General features: G+C 39.7%; 1 protein-coding gene across 2 annotated transcripts in view; it reads left to right on the top strand.

Moving 5' to 3' along the window:
• Cep192 (centrosomal protein 192) overlaps nucleotides 1-15,357 on the top strand; it is a 77,359-nt gene that overhangs the window by 38,320 nt on the left and 23,682 nt on the right. For both annotated transcript variants that reach the window (XM_075968406.1, XM_075968405.1), the window contains exons 20-31: nucleotides 759-1,653; nucleotides 2,965-3,113; nucleotides 5,321-5,551; nucleotides 7,325-7,450; nucleotides 7,618-7,761; nucleotides 7,883-7,943; nucleotides 8,470-8,609; nucleotides 9,900-9,992; nucleotides 10,597-10,715; nucleotides 11,767-11,943; nucleotides 12,829-12,919; nucleotides 14,024-14,200. In XM_075968406.1, the coding sequence (XP_075824521.1) occupies nucleotides 759-1,653; nucleotides 2,965-3,113; nucleotides 5,321-5,551; nucleotides 7,325-7,450; nucleotides 7,618-7,761; nucleotides 7,883-7,943; nucleotides 8,470-8,609; nucleotides 9,900-9,992; nucleotides 10,597-10,715; nucleotides 11,767-11,943; nucleotides 12,829-12,919; nucleotides 14,024-14,200 (2,403 nt within the window). The remainder of the gene's footprint in view (nucleotides 1-758; nucleotides 1,654-2,964; nucleotides 3,114-5,320; nucleotides 5,552-7,324; nucleotides 7,451-7,617; nucleotides 7,762-7,882; nucleotides 7,944-8,469; nucleotides 8,610-9,899; nucleotides 9,993-10,596; nucleotides 10,716-11,766; nucleotides 11,944-12,828; nucleotides 12,920-14,023; nucleotides 14,201-15,357) is intronic.

Below are 15,357 nucleotides of genomic sequence, written 5' to 3'. Positions count from 1 at the left end.
TCTTTTCTTTTCTTTTTTTTGAGACAGAGTTTCTCTGTACTCAACTCACTCTGTAGGCCAGGCTGCCTTGAATGCACAGAGATCCACCTGCCTCTACCTCCCAAGTGCTGGGATTAAAGGCGTGCTCTGTCACCACACACTTTATATCTTTTTTTCTAAAGCTTTGGTTCAAGATAAACTTCCAGTACAACCAAAATGATAAATGAGATAGCTTGTCTGCCACTTAACTTTTATTTACTAATTTATATTATTTTTTATAAAGTTTACAAAGAATCCTTTAATTTGAAAAATGTTAGCTGACTTTGGTTCTTTTTAAGATTTATTTATTATGTAGACAGGGTTTTGTCTGTGTGTGTACCTGATGGCCAGAAGAGGCCCCCAGACCTCATTACAATGGTTATTAGTCACCACATGGTTGCGGGGCCCATGTGGTTACAGGGCCCATGGAAGAGCAGCCAGTGCTCTTAACTGCGGAGACATCTCTCCAGCCTGTCTTTGGTTCTTTATGTAAATGTTTTAAATAAAATTGGTGTTTACCTTTTATTTCTTTCCTATTGTAAGACTTTTTATAAAACAATGGGTGCAATTTTCATGTGTAAGCCTGCATTTTATATTTGCTGTAGTTTTCCTTTATATACTCTGTGTTTCAGGATATCATGTAGATTTCATGTTACTTGAGATTTATACCAGCATTGTTTCAATCTGTTACATTTTGTTTTATCTATGGATTACTAAGAAAGAAAATTTATCGCACTTAGAGTGATCTCACCAGTGAGCTGAGCACCACAATTGTTCGAGCCAGTCCGACTCCATCAGAGGAAGAAACTACGAAGAAGCTAAGAGACGAAGTTCTAAGTCAGACTACTGAAAAAGTATCATTGCCGTATATTATCCAGGTTGAACCTGGTGTAGGAAAAGTGGCAGAAACTCCTTCTCCGAGTAGCGGATTTGAAGATGGAGAACCTAACTTTACATCGAGTCAAGATATTTCTTCCAGAAGTGGGGAACACTTGGAAGCTAGTGGGGTAGATTCAACATCTGGCCCCAGTGAACAGAACCTGTTTGGCCAGGCTTTCCTGAACAAGCCAGGTCTGTGCCATCAGTCTGGGCCAGCCCTACCACGCCTCCTTGTATTGACCCAGAAGACTGTGGACCAGAGTCAAAGGATAACATCTACCGCCAGCAGCGACTCTAGCAGCCAAATTCCTAGTCTCTGTACCCCTGTAAATCAGCCCAGTCTTGCTCCCCACATTTCAGCTCATACTTCTGCTGCTAAGGTGCAGAACCAGCCTCCTCTGTGCCCGGCACTCTGGACTGGACATTCTCTATACACAGCTCCTGTGGCCCAGCAGTATTTGGGGCCAGTCCCTTCATCTGGGAATGCCGCCTTGCCTCAGTGCCATGCAGGTGTGCAAGTCTGTGGGATTTCAGGGTGTTCTCCTTATCCTCTTGTTACACCAGAACATGTGGCTTCTGGGATGTGTTTAGGACCAAATCTTGCCTCTGGAGTGATGGGTCCATCTTCTCTTTATAACCTGTGTTCTACTGCTGTACACCAGAACCTGCTAAGTACAGCAAAGCCATTTCCTGTGCAGCCTGTTGCTGCAAACTGTGAAACCAAACCATGGGACTTGGGGATGATGTCTGGATTTGGTAAGATGACTTTTCTTGTCATAGTTTTTTGTTGTTGTTCTGTATAGGCTGAATTTTCTCAAATGGGTCCACAAAGCTAATTTTACTCAAAGAAATGTTGGTTGAAATTAACTTCTTTATTCTTTTTTAATTTTTAAGATTTTTTTGGTGTATGTGTGTGTATTTGTGAGTGTATGCACATATACACATGCATGTGCCCATGGAGGCAGAAGTGTTGGATTTTTTTGGAGCTGGAGTTGCAGGTGACCATGGGCTAACGTATATGGGTGCTGAGATTTGAACATAGGTCCTCATTATTGAGTAACATGTTCTCTTAACTGCTGAGCCATCTCCCTAGCTCCACTCTTTTATTTTATTCCCCCCCCCCTTTTTTTTTTTAAAGAAAACAGGATCCCTGTTGGCCTCACTCATATTTACTGTGTGGGGGAAGTTCTTACAAGTTCTTCCTTTGTCTTATAGTGAGAGCATCAGAATGTTTCTATGAAGGGGCACTGAACTTGGCTCAGAACAGCAGTACCCTGTATGCTGACAGCTTTCTGTGTCTTTGTCTTGATATTTCTTTCTCTCTGCACTTGAGCTTTGCTGTTTCTTTAAGTAGGAAATGTCCTCCTTAGGATCATTTCCCAGAATGAGTTACCTTCCACTGGTGCTTCACGGATGTGATGTAATGACAGTGAGGAGCCGGGATCCTCCATGTGAGGATAGGGAAAGGGTGTAAGATAGAGCTGTGAAGGCGCTGTGTAGCCAGGCACACCTGTAGTGGAGCCTCCGGAGCTTCTCTCTCTCTCTCTCTCTCTCTCTCTCTCTCTCTCTCTCTCTCTCTCTCTCTCTCTCTATTTTATTTTTTGGTTTTTTTAAGATAGGGTTTCTCTGTAGCTTTGGAGCCTGTCTTGGAACTAGCTCTTGTAGATCAGGCTGGCCTCAAACTCAGAGATCCGCCTGCCTCTGCCTCCCGAGTGCTGGGATTAAAGGCGTGCACCACCACCGCCCGGCTCTGGAGCTTCTCTGTGCAGTCAGTAGCTCATAACTTGGGAGAGGAAATGGGCATAATAGCAGCCACAAAGATTTGACTCGCTGTGAGTTCTGATTTGATTAACTTTACCTGTGTTGTCACATTGCTCATCTTCTCAATGCTGTATAGAAGAGATAGAAACGGTTGGCAGCTTCTGCTGAGACTTTTTATGTCCTCTTACTAGAGCATTTATTCTATAGACTATAATTGGGCACTCCTGTGTTATGGTTTTCTTTTAGCCAATAGTGCTTTTAATCAGATGTTTACCGTAACTTGCATTTTGACTTGATCTTATGCAGGGAATGCCAGAGTACCCGAGGAACTGAGATTTCCTCATGCCTGCTGTGTAGGTATTGCTTCACAGACCCTCCTTAGTGTCCTCAACCCAACTGACCGTTGGCTCCAAGTCAGCATCAGAGTTCTCAGTATCTGTGTGAATGGCGAGAAGGTGAGTTTTCTCTGTCTGTCTCATTGGTGTCATTGATGTCCTTTAACCAAGTACTTGACTTCTTTTTTTATTTTATTTTATTTATTTATTATGTATACAATATTCTGTCTGTGTGTATGCCTGTAGGCCAGAAAAGGGCACCAGATCCCATTACAGATGGTTGTGAGCCACCATGTGGTTTCTGGGAATTGAACTCAGGTCCTTTGGAAGAGCAGGTAATGCTCTTAACCACTGAGCCATCCCTCCAGCCCAGTACTTGACTTCTTTTACTCCCCTTTTAAACAATATTTCCATTTTTTGATAATTTAATATATTCATACTATGTGTTTTGGTCCCCTTTCCTCTAACTACTCCTAGATCCATCCCCTTTTTCTAACTGATTAAATTGTTCTTTGAAAGTTCTAAATTTTTTTTTTGTTGTTTTGTTTTGTATATTTTGGGTTTTTCGAGACTGGGTTTCACTGTAGTTTTAGAGCCTGGCCTGGAACTAGCTCTTTTGTTTTGGCTTTTTTTGTTTGTTTGTTTTATTTATTTAGTTTTTGATATTTATTGAGCTCTACATTTTTCTCTGTTCCCCTCCCTACCTCTCCCCTCCCCCCTCAGCCCTCCCCCAAGGTCCCCATGCTCCCAATTTCCTTACTACCGCCCGGCAAAACAATAGTTTTAATGTCTAGCAAGGATCTCACACAATCAGCTACAACTGCTATTAGAGACTGTAAATTTTTCCTCACTCTGATGGCCATGTGTAAGTTGTGAGTAGGGAGGGAGTAGAGTCAGTTAATTCCTACTATGAGATGTCCAGATTTTGTACTGGTACTCCCCAGCCAAGGATGGTTTTGTTCCCTTTCTCCTCTCTATATCCTTATTTACCTGGTAAAATAATATTGTCTCTGTCTTAGCTTTTGTTCCTGTTGTGTTGATAAAATACTTGACAAGAACGGTAGAGAAAGGTTTACTTTGGCTCACAATCCAAGGGTATAGGCCATCATGGCGGCAAAGTCAAGACAGTGGGGCTTGAAGCAGCTGGCTATATCATATTCATAATCAGCAACCAAAGAGCCCTGGATACATGCTACTCTCAACTCCCCCTCTCCACATAATTCAGGATCCCAGCTAGGGAATGGGTGGGTCTTCCCACTTCAGATGAAGTAGTCAAGGTGATCTCCCACAGGCATGTCCAGAGACCCCTTTCCATGGTGACTGTAGGTTTTGTAGTCGACGGTTAACAGCAGCCATCCCTTCTCTGCTGTCTCTTATTTTCCTCGCTTTCCCATCTGTTACCAGATCATTAAAGAAGACAGAAATATAAAATAACCGGGGGAAGGCATTGTAGGTTTTTGGTAAGATTTGGCACAGCATGTAGAAATAGAAATCATCCTAGACGGGTTTCTCAGGCTGAGAAGCAACTCTGTGTCCAGTGTCCTCTTTAGAAGAATGCCTGTTGGGCTGGAGAGATGGCTCAGTGGTTAAGAGCATTGCCTGCTCTTCCAAAGGTCCTGAGTTCAACTTCCTGCAACCACATGGTGGCTCACAACCATCTGTAATGAGGTCTGGTGCCCTCTTCTGGCCTGCAGACATATACACAGACAGAATATTGTATACATAATAAATAAATAAAGAAATAAATAAAGAAGAATGCCTGTTTAATGAATATGTTTGTTCACTTGAAAATCTTCTAGAAGTGGACACAGTCCATATGTAGAGAGAATTATTTATATTTTGCTTATATGTGTGGGTGGTGTATACATGCCATACCACAAGTGTGGGGGGTCAAAGGTCAACTTGTGGGCATTGGTTTTCTCCTTTACCAAGTGAGTTCTAGGGTTCAAACTCAGGCTGTCAATTTGCCATCAAGTACCTTTTACCTACAAGTCACCTCACTAGCTGTCAAAAAAACTTTTTGTTTTTGGATTGATTATATATTTCAAATAATGAGTTACAAGAGTCTTTTTTTGGGGGAGGAGGTTTGAGACAGGGCTTCTCTGTGGCTTTGGAGCCTGTCCTGGAACTAGCTCTGTAGACCAGGCTGGTCTCGAACTCACAGAGATCCACCTGCCTCTGCCTCCCGAGTGTTGGGATTACAAGAGTTTTTTAACACTAACGAAGGTCTAGATTTTCTAGTTTGACTGGGAAAAGGAATCTTAAACTGGATGATGAGTTTGAAAAGTAGAGCCATTTCTAACACACTATCTTGCTTTTATTTATAGGTGGATCTTTCAACACAAACATGTTTAGTTTTCAAGAATAAAGTTGTTATAAGACCTCATGCCACAGAAGAGATAAAAATTCTTTTTATACCCACAAATTCTGGAATTTTCAGATGTACATTCAGTGTTGCCTCTTGGCCGTTTTCAGCAGATGCTGACACAGTAGTGCAAGCAGAAGCTCTGGGAAGCAGAGTCACGCTCACTGCTGTTGCTGAAACCCCTGTTATTGAGGTAACGGTTTGTAAATGAGTCTTTGTCATTTGGTAACGGAGGAATTTGTGGGTAGATGGGCCACACTGTTTCTTAGTTGTTACTTAAAATTTTTTTCTTTTATTTGCTTTTATGTGTATGAGTGTTTGTCTGCATGTCCATATGTACACCACATGTGTGCCTGTGTAGGTCAGAAGAGAGTGTTTGGATGGGGTAGTCAGTGTGAACGAAGCCATTAGAGTTTGCCTCCTCAGACAGCTGGAACCAAGAACTGGGCCATGGTTTCATCCATTTTGTTTAAAGTCTGTTCTGACCAGTGTTGATCTTTCTATGTCATCTCTCTTTTGTTAATGTTAATGGAGTCCAATTTCTTTTAACATCCTTTTGTTACAATGTCTCTTTAAAATTCAGCCAAAAATTTTCCTTCCTTTCCTCGTGTCTTCATTACCTTGAGAGCATACTGTGGAGATGCAAAGAAGGCATGAAAGACTCTGTTTGTCTCAGCTGCAGCTCCATACCAGTGCTGGTGCTGCCTAGACTCAAGATCTGGTCTTCTTACAAACAATCTTTTGAAATGTACCCATCCCTAGAAGGGTCCCTTGTTGTTTTTTGAACACCAGGGCAGTTTTTCATATGTTTTTTTTTTTTTTTTTAATATTCCCCGAAAGAACCCTGAATTTCAGGACTTTATGTATGGTGCTTATATTCCATTTTAGCTTTGGGAAGTGTCAAACTTCATCTATCTTGGGGGTTAATTTAGACCCTGACCTTCATTGGCCATTGTATAATTCAGCTCCCACTTGCTAATAAGACCTTGATTTCCTTGTACTTTCATAAACTATAGAAGAGAAGTTTGTGTTTTAAGTATTGTCAGATTTCACATGTATGGCTGTGAGGGTGAGTCTGTTAAGTTGCTCTGATGTTTAAAGATATACCAGTCTGACACATAGTACACACTTATTTTTAATCTTTGAAATGTCTACTTGACATAATTTTAAATATTATTTTTGTATCAGACTGAATCTGAAAATGTCAAGTGAAGAAGGATGCTAAAAAGAAGTCCCTCACTAGCTCAGAATTAAGTATAATAAAGGGCTATTTATTTAGGGGTAGACTCACAGATCACAATTTTCTGCACGAATGGGGAACAGGAACAGAAAATGCCCCCAGACCATACCTGAGTTTTACATGGGCATATATAGTATAAGAGGCCACACCCCTGTGGGCAGGTAACTTAAAGGTTACTGGTTGTAGGAATTCCTGCAGCAACCAAGATCTCATGAAGTTGTGAAAAGAATTAAGGAATTAAGAGGATTATTTAAAAGATTTATGTTTTATAAAACAATTTGTTTCATCTTACGATCTAATAGTGTTTCCAAAGTAACAGTAGCTACTTTGCCTTATTCTATAGTATATTTAAATACTTTGCCTACTTTAAATGTAGACTTTAACACAAGTTTTATAGACAGCAATAAAATTCAATGGAAAATAAAATAGAATGGGAAAACTTAGGTCCACATTTACCTATCATGATGACGCTTGTTTTTTTTTTTCCTTTTGGCATTTTGAGACAGGGTTTTCCTGTAGCTTTGGAGCCTGTCCTAGAACTAGCTCTCTTAGACCAGGCTGGCCTTGAACTCACAGAGATCCACCTGCCACCACCTTCCTGCCTCCTGTTTGTTTTTTGATCATGGTGACTCTTAACTGTTGCTAAAAGAATCACTCTTAACCATTGCTAAGATATTCATTAATAATAGATTGCTTTTTACCACTTAGTCCTTTTTTCATACTTAGGTAGAAACAGAAAAGAAAGGTGTTCTGGATTTTGGCGACTTGACCTATGAAGGCTGGAAAGCTCTCCCACTCAAGTTAATAAATAGGACACATGCTACTGTGCCCATCCGACTGATTATTAATGCTGTAAGTACTAACCAAAAATAAGAGACTGCCTACTGAATATATTGATTTGATATTATAGGCAATACTAATTAATTTTTCCTTGTATAAGTAAATTATATTGCTAAAGAGCCTATTAACAGATGTACTGTTATGATTTTGGTGTACCTGACTTTTCTGTTTCTAAACAGAACGCTTTAGCCTGGCGCTGCTTCACATTTTCCAAAGAGCCCATCCATGCTTCTCTGAAAGCTACTCCTTACTCTGATGGGATTGCTCAGCTGGTGGCCCCTTCTGTAGTTAGTCACGTGATGCCTGCCAGTTATGATGGACAGGTAAGTTGGGTCAGTTTTAATAAAACTGGTTTAGAAGTAAAGAACAAGTTTCCAAACTACTTTTATCTCATTGGGATTTTAGTCTTAATATACATTAAAATTTTTGTCTTTTATTTAATAGGATCCAGAATTTCTGATAGTTTGGGTTATTTTTCATAGCCCAAAGAAACTCCTCACTTCAGGTATCTTTTTTCTTTTTCTTTTTTCTTTTTTTGGACTTATCCTATTCTATAATTAAACTTCAGATTTACAGGTTTTTGTGGCTAATTAATGACAATGTTTGGGGTTAGTGCCAAGAATTTTATGTTATTTGGAAAATGGGGACGATGGTAGGATACTTGGGGTTAAGCCTACATAAGTGTAGGTATGTAAGCAAGTGCCGCAGAAAACCCATTTCCTCTCTACTTGTTTCTCTAGTCAGACCTGGGTTTGGATTGTGTTAAAAGTCTTAACTGGGTTTTCTTTTCTTTTTAATTTATTTATTATTTTTGTGTACATGGGCATGTGTATGAATGGCACCAGACAATTGTGTGAAGTTGGTTTTCTCCCTCTATCTTTATGTGGGTTCTAAGGATCACACTCAGCATCAAGACTTGCACGGCAAACACTTCTGCCCACTGGGCCATCTCCCTGGACATGCTTTTGGATGACTGGTAAAATCTGGGACTAATTATCTGTTTACTGAAGTAAAAGAGTAAACTTTTACAGAAATTCTAGGCTCAGCAGAAGAATTCCTGGCCAGAGTGGATATAGAAGTTGACAGCCCAAACGCTATACCAGTTCTCAGAAGTGTGGATCTCCGAGCAAGAGCAGGAATAGCTAGGATTCATGCCCCCAAGGACTTACAGGTATCCCCATCTTCTCTCTATTGTTATTATTTTTTTCTACAAGGCTTAGTTTGCTCTTTGAAATTCTATAAACTGTTTCAGTGTCTACTCTGGGAATAACTTTTCTTCCTGATTGTAAGATGTTAGCTCAATGCACGCTGTGATTAGTATTCTTTGCCAAAATAAAATGGCATTTTAAACTAATTTTAAGATTTATTGTCATGTTTTAATTGTGTGTGTACATGTGTGTGTGTATTACATGAGTTGGAGTTACAGGTGGTTGTGAGACGTGTGTAGGAATCATACTCGTGTATAGGAATCATACTCGTGTGTAGGAATCATACTCGTGTGTAGGAATCATACTCGGGTTCTCTGCCAAGAGCTTCATGTTCGTTCGTCCGTCCGTCCTTCCTTCCTTCCTTCCTTCCTTCCTTCCTTCCTTCCTTCCTTCCTTCCTTCCTTCCTTCCTTTCTTTTTTTGAGACAGGGTTTCTCTGTAGCTTTGGAGCCTGTCCTGGAACTAGCTCTTTTAGCCCAGGCTGGTCTCGAACTCACAGAGATCCACCTGCCTCTGTCTTCCGATTACAGGCGTGTGCTACTATCGCCCTGCAAGCATCATGTACTTTTAACTGAGCCATCTCCCCAGCTCTTTAAACTTCTTGTGCTGATACAGAGCAACTATGAAGGATGTTACTGTAGGCAGAATCTCCCTCTGCTGGGCATGGTCTTGCGCTTTTCTCAGGTTACAGCTGAGAGGATTAACTGGGGTCGCTGTACCTGAGGTCTTACTGTTATTGTATCCTTTAGACCCCTGTTCAGTTCTGCATTCACCATGAGGTAATCAATCATGATCTTTTTAAAGAAATATTTAATTTTTATTGTTTTTATTGAGCTATAAATTTTTCTCTGCTCCCCTACTTTCCTCCTCTCTCCCCTTTTACCCTCTCCCGTGAGCCCCCATGCTCCCAGTTTACTCAGAAGATCTTGTCTTTTTCTTTCTCCTTCCTATATGTAGACCCATAGATCCCTCTTTTGGGGTCCTCTTTGTTGTTGTCTAGGTTCTCTGAGGTGGTGTGGCTGTTTTTGCTTTATGTCTAAAAGGCACTTATGAGTAAATACATATTATATTTGTCTTTCTGGGTCTGGGTTACCTCACTCAATATGTTTTTTTCTAGATCTATTTGCCTGAAAATTTCAAGATGTCATTTTTTTTACCGCTGTATAGTGCTCCTCTAATGTTATTCTGTTGTGTTCAGTTTGATAGTTTTTAATTGTAACTACTTTTTGAATGCATCTTTGCCCTCCCCCATAGACTATGCATTTGTTGGCTGTTGTAGATTCCTCCACAAAGCAGCCTTTGCCATTGAAAAATGCTGGGAATATTGAAGTTTATCTAGATATCAAGGTAAGAATTTTTGTAAGAGTGATTTAGTATTTCTGCCTCTTAGTTTCTGAAGGCTCCTGTGCCGGCAGCCTTGTTAGGATATTATGAGGACTGAGCTAGGGATACCAAGAGGGTTGTGAAAACTGAGAGTCACACTAGCCTCAGGTGTGCACTTGATTAGTTCCTTAGAAGTTTGTGTGGCATATGTGGGTATGTAGAACTGGAAAAGAGTAATCTGCATATATAGGTTTTATTTCTGAGATCCTTCAATGAGTGAGAGCGTGGTACTTATTAGTAAAAGGAGATGGGGTAGGAAAAAGATTTGACATCGAGGAGAAAGGAGGAAGGAAATACCCTTTTGAAAAGGAGTAAGATTGGAGGTGGTGGTGCACACCCTTAATTCTGGCACTCGGGAGGCAGAGGCAGGCAGATCTCTGTGAGTTCGAGGCCAGTCTGGTCTACAGAGAGAATTCCAGAACAGCCAGGACTACTGCATACACAGAGAAACCCTATCTCAAAAAACAAAAAAAGCAAACCAATAAAAATCTAAAAAATAGCACAGAAAGGCATAGAATACAAGGAATAATGCTTACATGCATTAAGTTGTGGTTTTGTCATTTTTTAGGTCGCAGAACAAGGAAGTCAGTTCTCAGTGGATCCAGAGAGTCTATTTCTTAAACCTGGTGAAGAACATGAAGTGGTAGTTTCATTTACACCAAAAGATCCCAAAGCCTATGAAGAAAGGTAATATGAAAATATTTATAATGACCTCTTGCTTAGTTGTTTTTCACTCATGTACAGGTACCTATTTTACTTCAACTAATATATGATATAATGATATAGCTAGCTGTGTTTTAATCTTTTCAGTTACCCTTTATGTGTATGTGTGTATGTATGTATGTATGTGTATGCATATAGTATCACTGTTGTATGTGTGATGTGTGTGGTATTGGTGTCACGTGCCGTGGTGCTTGTGTGGAGATCAGTGGACAGTTTTCAGTAGTTGTTTCTTCCTCTGCCATGGGCTCGGGGATCATATTCAGTCTTCAGACTTGCTTAGCAAGAGCTTTTATCCACTGGACCATCTCGCTGGCCCGTATTTTTTGTCAGTAAGGTGCTTCTCTTAGTCCAGCTGAATCAAAGTTAAGAGGTTGCTGCTGGTTTTTTTCTACTGTATTCTGACAAAAGGTAAATAAAGCATGAAATATGGTATTCCTCTTTAACTTTTTTCTTACAGAAAATTTTTACTTCAGTTTTTATTTATTACTTAAAATTCTTCCCAGGTCTCTCCCAGGACCTGGACTTTGACATCTAGGTCATAAGTAACTTACAGTCAGAATATTGTTGTTTTTTTGTGTTTGAACTTTACTGCATAGGGCTAGCTTAGTATATGTTACGAGGCACCTACAGCTTATCCCCAGTGTGGAGTATAGAATGCCCACATCTAGTTAGTTCATTACTAGAATCTTTTGGAAAAAAACAGGGACTAGTTTAAGTACGTGTTTAAACCTTAAGTGTTTGCCCTCAACCCTGTACTGACTTCTCTTATGACCTTCAACTCTTCCCAAATTCCTCATGAAGAAAGCCCTGTGAAATTTCTCTTGTGCTACTGTGTATACATTATTGTGATTATCACTTCTACTGTGTTCTTTGCCCCTGGAACATAAGCTTTTGGGATAGAAATAATTGTGCTTTCACCACAGACTCAGTCTCTTGGACAAAGGGAGTGTATAGGATATAGTTGCCAGAAGAACTGAATATGGGACACGTGACTTGTATTTTCTTCTTTGGTTAGGATCCTGAAAATATTTGTGCAGCCATTAGGACCTCAGTATGAAGTAGTGTTAAAAGGTGAAGTTATTTCTTCCGGGAGTAAACCTCTGCCACCTGAACCTCTCTGCTCCGATATTCCACTGATTCTGTCTAATAAGCAGTTTCTGACTTGGGGAGGCATCCCTCTCGGTAGGACACAGTAAGTATTCACAGCCACCACCCAAGAGCATTGAGATTTTGTTGTCTAATTATCTAATGTTACTCTCTCAGGTGTTATTCTCTTTAGATTTGAGATAAAGCTGTCATATATTTACTTGATCTTCATATGATGAGAGTAAATTATAAAAATTTTACCATGTCGAATTTTTAAAATGCATCTCAAACTGCCTTTTATTTTCTTAGGCTTTTTGGTGAGTTCTTTGTTAAGTAAGCATTTAGGGGTGTAAAGCTCCTTTTATGGAAAGGCAGAGAGATGATAATCAAGGCACTGTTTCTTATTAAGGGAGTTTGCAATCTAGTTGATAAATACTTAGAACAAACTTCAAATTAAGTGATAATTGTCTTCATTTTTTGTGCACATCAGGGATTTCTTATTTTGTGTTAAATGAAAAAAGAAATTAGTTTCAAAGATTCAAGGTTTTTCATACTAGCCACCTGCTCCTTATATATCCACTTTACTTATATTCTAATGTCTTTAAAAAGTGAGCTTGCTGAAAAGACTACTTTGTACAAATGAGCCTTGTAGTTCTGACCTCTTGTTTCCCAAAGAGTTCCAGCTCCGTTAAAGATTTGATGACACATTCATGCATACATACATACATACATACATACATAAAAATAAGGCCATTTGAGAGGATAAATTAGAGAGCAATATTAAACTGAAAACCTTGCCTGTTGAGTCTTAATAAGCCTTACATTTCCAGAAACAAGTTGCATAACTGTGGAGTGATGCCTCTGGCCTACCCAGGTGAGCTGTACAGCCAGCCTGTTCTTAGACACTGTGGTCAGGTTCAGTTGACTTTGTTTTGCCACTGTAGCAATATCCATGGAAAAGAAGACATTTAAAATGTGTCATTGTTTTTAGGCTTCAGAAACTAGCTTTAAGAAACAGTTCTACAACTACAGCCCAAAACTTGCGACTGCTTATTAAAGGACAGGACCAGGATTGCTTTCAGGTGCGTACCGCAGTCTTTGTTTTGTCTGATATAACACTTTTAAAGAATGATTTTGTGTAATATTTTGTTTTGTTTATGTAACAGGGCTTCACTGTATAACCTAGGCTGACCTGGAACTCATGATTCTACTGTCTCCCACAGGCTTATACCACCACATGTGGCTTCTGCCCGATGTTTTTTTCTTAGTACAGAACACTCATATATGTAGCCCATATGTTGTCTCGTCTGAAATCAGTCTCACTACGTAGCTCTGGCTGACCTTGAACTCAGAGATCCACCTGCCTCTGCCTCCCAAGTGCTGATTATAGGTGTATGCCACCACACTTAGCCTAGACCAGGTGGTTTTGTATCTGTTTTTTTTCAGTGCTAAGGATAGAACCCAGGGTCTTGTACATACTAGGCAAGCTCTCTGCTGTTGGGCTATCTCCTCATCCAGACTGATTTTTTTTTTGTTTGTAGCTTTTAAAGATTTTTAAAATTTTGCTTTAAATGTATGAATATGTGTGTTTATGCAACCTGTACATGCCTGGTGCCCTTAGTGTTCAGAAGAAGGTGTCATTCTCTGGGACTGGAGTTACAGATGCTTGTGAGTGCCATGTAGGCACTGGGAACTTAACCTTTGTCCTCTTCAAGAGCAGTTCTCTTCATTGTTGAGCCATCTTTCAGCCTCCAAGACTAACTGTAAGAAGAGTTTGTGTAGCACAATTAATAAAACCCAGAGACAGATACTGGGGTTCAACCTGACAGAAAAGCAAAACAGCCAGCCACTGGCTCTTACCTCTACCTCAGTCTGAAATGGCGATCCTGACTCCAGGAATCTCAGATTGAGACTGTGTCTGAGAACTGTCTCCTTATGTCTTATATTCCTCTCTAGGGCTGGGATTAAAGGCATGCACCACTACTGCCTGGGTTCTATGGCAAACTAAGTGTGGCTACTGGGTTTAAAGGTGTGTGTCACCACTGCCTGGTCTGTAAAACTGACCAGTGGGGCTGTTTTATTCTCTGATCTCCAGGCAAGCTTCATTTATTAAAATACAAATGAAATATCACTACAAGTTTATGTTAATTATTTGAATTTATATAGTGGTTATTTTTAAATTGTAGATTAAGAACACTTTTGGCTCAGAAGAGAGATTGACCAGTAACTGTGAGATCAGAATTTGCCCAGGAGAGGACTCTGTAATCTCTGTGTTATTTGCACCTACTCGATTATCTTGTATGTTGGCTAAACTAGAGATCAAACAACTTGGAAGTCGTTCACAGCCAGGCATTAAGTTTATGGTAAGAGAACTTTACTGGTTTTTTTCCTTCCACAGAGTTCATGTTAAGTTATAACCATTGCTTTAATAATAGTAAATTGTGTTTTTTTCTAAGTTATAGACTTATAAACAAACTATATGATAATTATCAAGTCATTAAATGTAACCATTGTGAAACTTATATAACCACCAAGTATCCTAATGCTTTTCATTTCAGATTGAGAAATTTGAAACATACCTGTAAATCCAGACAGTTATTCAATTCAAGAAATTATTGTCTTAACACATTTGGTCCATTATAAACAACAGATACCACAAGCCAGATAATTATTTCATTATTTTATCTGTAGGACTGTTTTGCCTATACAACATGTATCTGGTGCCCATGGATACCAGAAGAGGGTATTGGGTCCCTTGGAACTAGAGTCACAGACTGTTGTGAGTTGCCATGCAGGTGCTGGGAATTGAACTCAGGACCTCTGGAAGAGCAGCCATTGCTCTTAACTGCTGAGCTATTTCTCCAACCCCACACTAGATAATTTTCAAATATTTATTGCTCTTAGTTCTCAAGCTGGGTGTCCTAAATCAATGTGCCACCAAATTGACTGTCTCACGATGAATTACACTCTGTTTCAAAGATGGCACTTACTTTTGACACGTTCTTTACTTTGATAAGAGTGATGTACTCTTTCACCTTTTTTGTTGTTGTTTTCTTCCTTCCTTTCTTTTTCTTCTTCTTTTTTTTTTTATTTTTATGATACAGGGTTTCTCTGTGTGTAGCTTTGACTATCCTGGAACTCACTTTGTAGACCAGGCTGGCCTTGAACTCACAGAGATCTACCTGCGTCTGCCTCCCCAGTGCTGGGATTAAAGGCGTGCACCACCATCCTCCCAGCTTCCTTCACCTTTTATAAGCATACTAATTGTAGTTTTGAAATCAGGGCTGTCATGACTTCAGCACTTCCTATAAGTCCTGCTTTCTAATGCTGTTACGTTGGGGATTATTTCAGCATATGGATTTTGTGAGACACCAACATCCAGCCTTGGTAAATATCTCTTGATACAGTTTTCTAGACTATGCTCCAGTTAGTAGATCTACAGAGACAAATTTTTAAAAATTGGCTTAAAACCATTTGCACAGATATGTTCAGATCTATAGATAAAAGGTATAAATCATGG

Source organism: Microtus pennsylvanicus, chromosome 4 (genome assembly GCF_037038515.1).
Source record: "Microtus pennsylvanicus isolate mMicPen1 chromosome 4, mMicPen1.hap1, whole genome shotgun sequence".
Classification (NCBI taxonomy): Eukaryota; Metazoa; Chordata; class Mammalia; order Rodentia; family Cricetidae; genus Microtus; species Microtus pennsylvanicus.
The sequence above is the reverse complement of the archived record's forward strand: the minus strand, read 5'-3'. Positions and strand labels throughout refer to the sequence as shown.